We start from the raw sequence: 10320 nt of genomic DNA, 5'->3' as shown, positions 1-10320 counted from the left end.
TATGATTGTGTTTATTGTTGTATGCGTGGGGTGAAATAAGAGTGTCGTTTTCTCAAGTTACCTATGTGGCAAAATAAGGGTGGTGATATGCGCATGTAGAGAAAGAAGAAAGACATTTTATTGTGATGTGCACATGCAACGAAATAAGGGTGACATTGTTGATGATGCTATTTTTATTAAGATCTTTATTTGTATTATTCTAGTAGCTCGTGTACTTGTGACACCAGTACTTCTGGGATGGTATTTAGACATCGCTATTATTTTGGTTTTCCAGATTTATTCCAGTTATTTGGTTTCTTTATTACTATTTAAATCGAACTGTTAAAAATGGCTAAAATTATTCTAACGTTGGCTTGCCTAGCAAGTGAAATGTTAGGCGCCATCACGATCTCGAGGGTGAAAATTCCGGGTCGTGACAAGAACCCCTTTATTTATAGAGAAAATGGGACTCAGCCACAAAGTAACAAATTCTAAAAACTCTCTAAAAGATAGACATTCAACTTAAATACAATTAAATTTATAACACTTATGAAACAGTAAAGAGCCTTCCAAACATAATAGTCGATGTCAATCCATCATCCAATATTCAAGCGAAATTTAGCAACAAAAATAATCGTCCACGTTACTTAGAATTGGATAAAACTGTAACAGTTAACACCAACAACCAAAATTTCCACCAATTAGAATTGGATAAAATTGTAATAGTTAGGAGTTTACTTATGATAGAATTTTAAAATCAACCAAACTTTTCATAGAATCTTAGCAAATTGCCACCACTACAGACGACAACCATATCTAATTTGGATTCTAATTAAGTGATGACTCTATATTACGCCTTTAAAAATTTAACTATTTACTTAAACATATAATCTATCTATCTATATATATATATCTATCTATCTATCTATATATATATATATATAACGTGGGAAAAATAAAAAATGAGTTGGCACCTCTTTTTGGCCAAAGATCCTATTTATCTATTTTCTCCTTTTTTTTTTTTTTGAAATTTTCTTATTCTTTCCCAATTTCATGCTTTTTTTATGCTTTCAAGGTGCAATTAGAAGAAGACTAAGTCGCTTCTATACTCTAATTAAATCTTCTTAATTACACCTCCCACTATTTCTCTTAAGAATAAGCCGTTTTTATACTCTAATTAAATATTTTTAATTACACCTGATAATAGGCGAAATTTAGGTGGTTTAGCTATTGTTTATACTTCCGCTTGATTATATTCCAATGACATATTATGGTTAATTGATGAAAAATAGGCTCTAATTGTGATATGTATACATTGCAGGATGAGGAGCCTATATGATGCTTTCAAGAGGATATTGGAATGATTTATGAGCAAGAACAACCCCTCGGAGTCGAGTGCGCGCAAGGACGAGACGAAAAAATGGACGAAATCAAGCTCCAGGTGCGCGAAGAAACGCGCGAAGTCGCGCAATAGTTCGCGCGTAAGAAAGGCCGAGGCAGAATCATGCGCGAAGAAACACGCGAAGTTATGCGCAAGCTCGCGCGTGTCCGGTCCGGAAAAACGTTATTTAGGGGTAAAATTAGAAATCTGGAGGGAAACCCACTTAACCTATATAAAGTCAAGCTCGCCCAAGGTTAAAGTATCAAGTTTTTGATAGTTTAGTGGAAGAAATAGAGAGGCAAGAGGCAAGGAGGAGTTTTGACCATCAAGTTCTTCTTTTCTTCTCTTGTTTTTGCTGTTTTGTGATGAAATTGAACTTATTTATGATGAACACTAGTATGAGTGGCTAAAACCCATTGTTTTGGGGTCATGGGTGAAACATGAATGTTGTTGTTTGAAGTTTAATTCTACAAAGTTGGTTTATCATATTGGGTTGTTTATTTAATTCTGCGTTTAATTATTTTGCTGAGTAGCTAACAGTGAAATACTATCTACGAATCTTTAGTTGAACTCGAAAGTGGGAACTTTAGATTGCATATAGAATTAAATAGAGCAAGTTCTTGAACCCGGGCCTCGAGGAGATTTGCAATTGGGATAGACATATACCCAATTGCCTTGCTTGGTTGAAATACAGGAATTGTAAGTGCGTTCTTGTTAATTTTAATTCCATAGACATATAGGCGTTGAGTTGACTTGAATAGGCGAGTAAGAACTCGACAGATTCTTATGAGTAATATCAACCCTGTCATTCAATAACCGAGATAAATTGATTAGTCATTTTGAGCCAAGAACACAACACGATTGTTGACTATGCCTGTGACCCTGGAATATCTTCTCCTACTGTTTGTTACTCGTAATTGCTATTCGTTTGGGTACTTGCGTTAGTTAGATTAATTCTTTATATTTTAAGTAGTAAAACAATTACATCTCTCTTTAGTGAACAATCTCTTGGGTAGATAAATAAATTGGGTTTGAATCAGTCAACAGTTAATCATAAGTCTTCGTGGGAACGATACTCTACTCACTACTCTATTACTTGACGATCACGTGCACTTGCGTGAGTGTTTTGGTCGCAACAAGTTTTTGGCGCCGTTGCCGGGGACTTAGAAATTAGCTACTTGACTGAATTGAGCTTTTATTACTTATTTATTTGAGTTTTAACTTTTAGTTCACTTTGTTTGTGCTAATACAAGAGTTTCTATTGAATGCCAAGAAGTAGAAGCGCAAACAATTTCCTTCCTCTCGATCCAGAAATTGAACGAACACTTCACAGATTGAGGAGGGAGGTGGACGCGAGAACCAGAATTGAAAAAGGGTTGGACATCGAAGTTCAACCACAACCAATTGAGATGGCAAGTAATGAGGAACGCGCGGTGATTGAAGCCGCAAGGCCCAGTCTAGCTAATATGACTCAGGCTATTGTGAAACCTGACATCACTGGGCACTTTGAGCTGAAATAATACATGGTGCAGCTGATCCAATCCACAGGGTTGTTTGTGGGTTTACCTCATGAAGACCCGCAGAGGCACATTCAAAATTTCTTGGAAATTACGGATACCTACAACTATCCGAACGTTTCCAAGGACTATGTCAGGCTGACACTTTTCCCCTTTTCACTGATTAGGGAAGCTAAGGAGTGGTTGAATAAAGAGCCAGCAAATTCAATCCGTACCTGCGATGATCTGGAGAGGAAATTCTTAATCAAATTTTTCCCCACTAAGAAAACAAAGGTATTGAGGAGTCAAATTCTTGGGTTTGAACAACGAGCGGGCGAGACACTGCGTCAAGCATGGGAAAGGTACAAGAAGATGCTCAGAGACTGTCCTCATCATTGCCAAACGGACGAGGTATTGGGTCACACTTTTGTAGATGGGTTAGATGATGCTTCAAAGATGAATCTTGATTCCGCTTGTGGGGGTAGTTGCATGGCCAGACCGTACAGTGAAATCCAAATCTTGCTGAATAACTTCACTGCTAATGATAATAACTGGCAAGGTGAGGGTGATTCACGAAAGGCAGTTAAGCAAAAATCAGCTGGGTTACTTGAGTTAGACGAAGTGTCAGCCATGAGAGACGATATTGCAAAGCTGGCCAATCAGATGACTAGGATGACAATGCAGCAACCACAGACAATGCAACACGTACAACATATGACTATTTGTTGTGAACTCTGTGGCGACAGTCATACGAGTGATATGTGCCCCACGAATCCAGAATCTATCTATTATGTGGGGCAACAGAACAGAGGTCCGCCGAATCAACATGCATAATACGAGAATTCTTACAATCCAAATTGGAGGAATCATCCCAACTTCTCATGGGGTGGAAATCAGCAGAATCAGAATCAGCATAGACCCCAAGGGAATTTCAATCAGCCCCAGAGACCACTCCAACAAATGGAAGAAAGTACCAATAATCTGCTAAAGAAGTTGTTGATTGACAATCAGCAACTCAAGACCGACTTCAGAAATATTGAAAGGCAAATGGAGCAGTTAGCAACAAATCAAAACACTAGACCTGTAGGCTCCCTCCCCAGTGATACAGAAAAGAACCCTCAAGTGAATGCAGTTACACTTAGAAACGGGAGGGAGCTAGAGGAAGTGCCAAAGAAAAAGAAAGACAAGCCCATACCTAAGGGAGAGTTGATCCCTAAAGTGACTCAAGAGCAAAAGAATGCTGCTGAAATTTCAGAGCCCGTGGAGGCCCCAAGACCACCACCCCCTTTTCCCCAGAGATTTTAGAAAAAGAATGATGATCGCATGTTCACAAAATTCCTCTCTATGTTGAGCCAGGTTCAATTGAATATCCCACTTGTTGATGTGCTTCGTGAAATTCCAAAGTATGCTAAATACATAAAAGATATAGTAGCTCACAAGAGAAGATTAACTGAATTTGAGACAGTGACATTACTGAGGAGTGCACTTCAAGGGTCCAAAATAAGCTCCCTCAAAAGCTTAAGGATCCCGGCAGCTTCACGATTCCTGTGCGCATCGGCAATATTGATGTGGGTCGTGCTCTTTGCGATTTGGTGGCGAGCATAAATCTAATGCCCCTGTCCTTGTTCAAACAACTAGGCCTAGGAGCTCCAAGGCCCACTACTGTGATGTTACAGCTGGCTGACAAATCAATAGTACACCCTGAAGGGGTGATTGAAGATGTGTTGTTGCAGATTGGGAAATTCATCTTCCCTGCTGATTTCATTATCCTCGATTATGAGGCTGATGAACTGGTTCCAATCATATTGGGACGACCTCTCTTAGCTACTGGTGATGCAATTATCAAAGTGAGAGAGGGAAAGATGATTTTGAGGGTAGATGACGAGGAAGTAGTTTTTAATGTCTACAGAGCAATCCAACTTCCCCGCCACTATGAGGGGCTCTTAATGATATCTATTGTTGAGGCCGATGAGCAGATTCATTATCCGAGTGTATATCTTGACGATTCTCTAGAGAAAGCACTTATGTTACTTGATAGCCTGGGGGCTGATGAGGAGGTTGAGGAGATGATGCACATCCTTGATACATCTTGTGCGTACCTGCAAGGGATGCACCCCTTCGAGCCCTTGAATAGACCAGAGGGGCCTCCTCCAAAGCCGTCAATTGAGGAAGCCCCAAAATTGGAACTTAAACCCCTTCCACCTCACCTACAATATGCTTATTTGGGTGACTCTGACACTTTACCTGTTATTGTCTCGTCTGACTTGTCTAAATTGCAGGAAGAAAAGCTGTTGAGAGTGCTACGTGAGCACAAGCGATCACTTGGGTGGACTATGTCTGACATTAAGGGCATTAGTCCAGCCTTCTGCATGCACAAAATCCTCATGGAGATGGACACAAGCCCAGTGTAGAGAAACAACGCCGACTCAATCCAATTATGAAAAGGTGGTAAGAAAAGAAATGATTAAGTGGCTCGATGCAAGTATTGTATTCCCTATCTCAGATAGTAAATGGGTAAGCCCCGTCCAATGTGTACCCAAGAAAGGAGGGATGACTGTAGTAGTCAATGAGAATAATGATTTAATACCTACAAGAACTGTCACCGGGTGGAGAATTTGCATTGATTATAGAAAATTGAACAATGCCACCCGGAAGGACCACTTTCCCCTCCCCTTTATTGACCAAATGTTTGATAGATTAGCTGGCCAGGAGTACTACTTCTTCTTAGATGGTTACTCGGGATATAATCAGATTACTATAGCCCAGAGGACCAAGAGAAGACCACTTTTACGTGTCCTTATGGCACGTATGCGTTCAAGCGAATGCCTTTTGGTCTTTGTAATGTACCTGCGACTTTTCAAAGGTGTATGATGGCCATTTTTACTGACATGGTTGAGAGGTTTGTAGAAGTGTTCATGGACGATTTTTCTATGTTTGGATGTTCTTTTGATAACTGCTTGATGAACCTTGATAAAGTACTTGCTAGGTGTGAAGAGACTAACTTGGTGCTAAATTGAGAAAAGTTCCATTTCATGGTACGTAAAGGTATAGTCCTGGGGAAAAAGGTGTCCAAAGATGGTTTGCAGGTGGACAAGGCAAAGGTGGAAGCGATTGAAAAATTGCCTCCACCGATATCTGTCAAAGGCATTCGCAGTTTCTTGAGCCATGCAGGTTTTTATCATCGTTTCATTAAAGATTTCTCGAAAATTTCCTCTCCCTTGTGCAGGTTGCTTGAGAAAGATGTCGCCTTCAAATTTGATGATGCCTGTCTGAAGGCATTCGAGAAGCTGAAAGGAAGGTTAGTTACTGCACCAATCATAATTGCTCCGGACTGGGAGCAACCATTCGAGTTGATGTGCGATGCTAACGACTTGGCTGTTGGTGCTGTCTTGGGGCAAAGGAGAAATAAGATATTCCACTCCATCTACTATGCAAGCAAAACTCTGAATCCAGCTCAGATGAACTATACCGTCACTGAAAAAGAGTTGCTTGCAGTGCTGTGGGCGTTTGACAAGTTCAGGTCATATCTTGTGGGGACCAAAGTCATCGTTTACACAGATCATTCAACCATCAGGTACTTGTTTGAGAAAAAGGATGCCAAGCCGAGACTGATTCGGTGGGTCCTACTGTTTCAAGAGTTTGATTTAGAGATCTGAGACCGCAAAGGAACAGAGAACCAAGTGGCTGATCACTTGTCCAGGTTAGAAAATCGGAACCATGTGGCTGAAGGGGGTGCAATCAAATAAACATTCCCTGATGAGAAGTTATTGGCAATCACCTTAAGCACAGCCCCGTGGTATGCAGATTATGTAAATTTTATTTCAAGTGGGGTGACACCACCAGAATTGACACCAGACAATAGACGAAGGTTCTTGCATGATGTGAGGCTCTATATGTGGGATGAGCCATTCTTATACAGGCTATGTGCAGATCAGTTGGTGCAAAGATGTGTTCTTGAGGAGGAGATGAGTGCCATACTCCATAGTTGTCACGCCTCGTCATACGGAGGTCATCACGATGGAGACAGGACCGCCCAAAAAGTGCTACAATCAGGTTTCTATTGGCCGAAATTGTTTAGGGATGCACACACCTTTGTTAAAATGTGTGACAGGTGCCAAAGAACCGGGACGATCACTAAGAAGCACGAGATGCCACTGCAAAACATCCTGGTAGTGGAGCTTTTCGATGTTTGGGGAATTGACTTCATGGGACCTTTTCCATACTCGAACGACCATAAATACATCTTGGTGGCAGTTGATTATGTGTCCAAGTGGGTGGAGGCCATTGCTCTTCCCTCTAATGATGCAAAGGTGGTGGTAAGCTTTGTCAAGAAGCATATCTTCACACGCTTTATAACTCCCAGAGTGTTGATCAGTGATGGAGGTACGCATTTCTGCAATAAACTATTAAATAATGTCCTTGCAAAGTACGGGGTCAAGCATAAGGTCTTCACTGCCTATCACCCACAGACGAGTGGTCAAGTGGAGGTTTAAAACAGAGAGGTAAAGCAAATTCTTGAGAAAACAGTGAGTGTGAATAGAAAAGATTGGGCCGGAAAGTTAGACAATGCATTGTGGGCGTATCGAACAACATACAAAACTCACATTGGTGCTTCTCCTTATAGATTGGTGTATGGGAAGGCATGTCACTTGCCCGTCGAACTTGAGCACAAGGCCTATTGGGCAATAAAGAAGCTGAACATAGATGGGAACTTAGCTGGAGAGAAGAGGTTGCTACAACTCGATGAGCTCGAGGAGTTTCGATTACATGCATATGAGAATGCCAAATTGTATAAAGAAAAGACTAAGAGGTGGCATGACAAGCACATTCAACATCGAGAGTTCGAGCCAGGTCAAGAAGTTCTATTGTTCAATTCGAGGTTGAAGCTTTTTCCCGAAAAGCTTAAATCTCGTTGGTTGGGCCCTTTTGTTGTGGTAAGCGTGAAGCCTCATGGAGCCGTGGAGTTGAGAGATATGAGTTCCACTGGCACTTTCTTGGTGAACGGTCAACGGATAAAACATTACTGGGGTGGTGACTTTGCACGTCACAAGACCTCATTGGACTTGAAGGATGCTTGAGAACATGTTGAGTCATGCCGCGACGTTAAATCAGGCGCTGGATGGGAGGCAACCCATTGAAATGTTGTAACCGTCGTGCCATGACGTTAAATAAGGCGCTGGTTGGGAGGCAACCCAATGATAGTAGTAGTGTTTGATTTTGAGCTTTAACTTACTAACAAATGCAGGCGACGAAGGGCGGGTGAAAGGACCATCAACCAGGAGCAAAACAGGTGACAATAAATGCAAAAATACACGCCTAGGAGTACGACTTCGCGCCCACTTCGCGTGCCTGGGTAAACCTTTTTGCCTGGAACTCAACGGAACCGTGTGAAGAAACGCGCGAGCTCCAAAACTTCGTGCACAAGTTCGCGAACCTTTCTGCCTGGAACTCAACACAACCGCGCGAAGAAATGCGCGAGCTCTAAACTTCGCGCATATGTTCGCGCGCCTGGGCGGAACATTCTGCCTGGAACTTTTCAGGCATTTTGTTTTTCTTTTTAGTTCTAGTTTTTCTTTTTTATTTTTTTTATTTTTGTAGTTTAATAGGTTATTTGTTTAGACACATTTACCCCCCTTCTATTAAACAAAACCCATATCCCCTCTTCCAAAATCTCCCAACTCCTTCAAAAACACCAAATTCCAGCATCCCTGCCCCCATCACCCTCTCTCACGATTCTCTTCCTAAAAATCACTAGCATCATTCCCCTCTCTCACGATTTTCAACAAGGTATGAGCCCTAGTTGTAGTTTTCTTTCTTTTTATCTTTCTACTTTCATATTTTTTATGTTGTATCTTATGCCATTAGTGTAGATGTGTTTTGTGATTTGGTGTTCAAACTTGGTGAAATATGTTGTGGGGTTAGTTTGTTGTAAGTGTGGGGTGGGTAGTACTTGATTTGGGTTATGGATGAGATTTTGTGGGAGGCCCTTGTTGCAAGACCCTTAGAAAAGAGCTGTGAGAGCCTAATGCCCACAAGGTGTTTGTGGAAAGGCCTCAATGAGCATGGTTATGTAGTTGTGACCAATTTTGCGTGTGAAGTTTGAGTAACCGCATTAAGTCACACTATTTTTGTTGGGCTGAGCTAATGTGTCCACGTTTTGCAGGTATTATGGCACCATCGAAAAAGTGCCAAGCCACGGGTCCATCTTCAAGCCGCCAAAGGGAAGCTCCTGCACGTCCCTATGACAACAACAAATTTGTCTCCCCTGAGGCTCAAACCCATTTTACAGAGAAGGCTGCCAAAAAGCCAATTCCGGAGAGGGGCATCAACATCAAAAAGGTCAAGGAACGATGCCCCCACATGTACAATGAGTTGATGAAGTGGGGTTTGCAGACCTTCATTGACGAGCCAGGGGAGGCTAATGTAATGGTTGTACGCGAATTCTATGCTAATCTACCAGAGCATGTCAACCATGTGGTCACAATGTGCCGTAAGGTGGTGGATGCCTCCTTTGAGGCGATACACATAGCTTATCAATTGCCCGACCCTCTGCCTGAGAATACTGACTTTTATGAATATGGGCGAAATCCAACCGATGCCAAGTGGGAGCGCTTCTTTGATGAAATTTGCGCACCAGGAAAAATGGTAGAGTGGCTGGAACATGGAGAGAAGTTCCACTCATCCGTCTTAACTCCAGAGGCGAAGAGCTGGTTGTATGTGATTAACAGTCGCCTTATTCCCTCCACAAATACCACAGAGGTGAATGGACCCCGGGCTACATTGATTTGGTGTTTCATCAAGGGTCTTCCCTTCGACATGGCCAAAGTGATCCACGACGAGATGTTTATCCGATTCCCCCAACGCCAGTATGGCTTCTTTTTCCCATCTTTGGTGACTAAGCTTTGCAGGAATGTGCAGGTGACTGAAAATACTCGTGTGGACGGGCTAGTAAGAAAAAGCCACAAGATCCGACCTGGAAAGAACACCACGGGGGCAACCTCAGCAGCAGCAGTAGGTGGAGAGGATGAGAGTGGTTCTGATGCATCGGAGGAGGAAGAGCAAATAGATGTGGCTGGAACCTCGGTTTGAAAAATGATGTTAGGCTTTCTTTGAACTTTTTGAGCTTAATTCCTTATCACAAATAAAATTTGTCCCTAGTTAACCCTTTTGAGCCTGGGGACTTTTGTTTGGCACCCACATTACAAACATATACCCTTTTGTTCTTAATTGACATTGTTTTGATCCTTTTACCTCTTAAAGCACTTTAATTGTGAGAGGAACACTAAAAGAAGTAAGAAGAAAATAAGTGTGGGGTGGCTTTTGAGGGAAACCAATAAAAGGGTAAAAGATGCACTTATGTTGTAAACGAATACACCACTAGTAGAAATTGAATGACAAGAAGAATAAACTTATCAAAAAAAAGAAGAGAGATGATTACATTGTGTCTTGTTCCAGCTAGTGGGA

At 41.7% G+C, this 10320-nt stretch overlaps 1 protein-coding gene across 1 annotated transcript; it reads left to right on the top strand.

Moving 5' to 3' along the window:
* Positions 1 to 6209: 6209 nt before the first annotated feature.
* Positions 6210 to 7934, top strand: LOC138879933 (uncharacterized). The gene is made up of 3 exons (XM_070159582.1): positions 6210 to 6430; positions 6968 to 7239; positions 7384 to 7934. Exons 1-3 carry the CDS (start codon positions 6210 to 6212, stop codon positions 7932 to 7934), a joined length of 1044 nt encoding a protein of 347 aa, XP_070015683.1.
* Positions 7935 to 10320: the final 2386 nt, after the last annotated feature.

Source organism: Nicotiana sylvestris, chromosome 10 (assembly GCF_000393655.2).
Source record: "Nicotiana sylvestris chromosome 10, ASM39365v2, whole genome shotgun sequence".
Taxonomy (NCBI): domain Eukaryota; kingdom Viridiplantae; phylum Streptophyta; class Magnoliopsida; order Solanales; family Solanaceae; genus Nicotiana; species Nicotiana sylvestris.
The sequence above is the reverse complement of the archived record's forward strand: the minus strand, read 5'-3'. Positions and strand labels throughout refer to the sequence as shown.

What these genes read in the sequence shown, in the direction of transcription:
- LOC138879933 (XM_070159582.1), top strand. Translation starts at nt 6,210, where the DNA reads ATGTGCGATGCTAACGACTTGGCTGTTGGTGCTGTCTTGGGGCAAAGG. An exon ending in ACAGATCATTCAACCATCAG is followed by an intron (nt 6,431 to 6,967) that starts GTACTTGTTTGA and finishes AATGTGTGACAG; the next exon opens with GTGCCAAAGAACCGGGACGA. An exon ending in AGTGTTGATCAGTGATGGAG is followed by an intron (nt 7,240 to 7,383) that starts GTACGCATTTCT and finishes TTGAGAAAACAG; the next exon opens with TGAGTGTGAATAGAAAAGAT.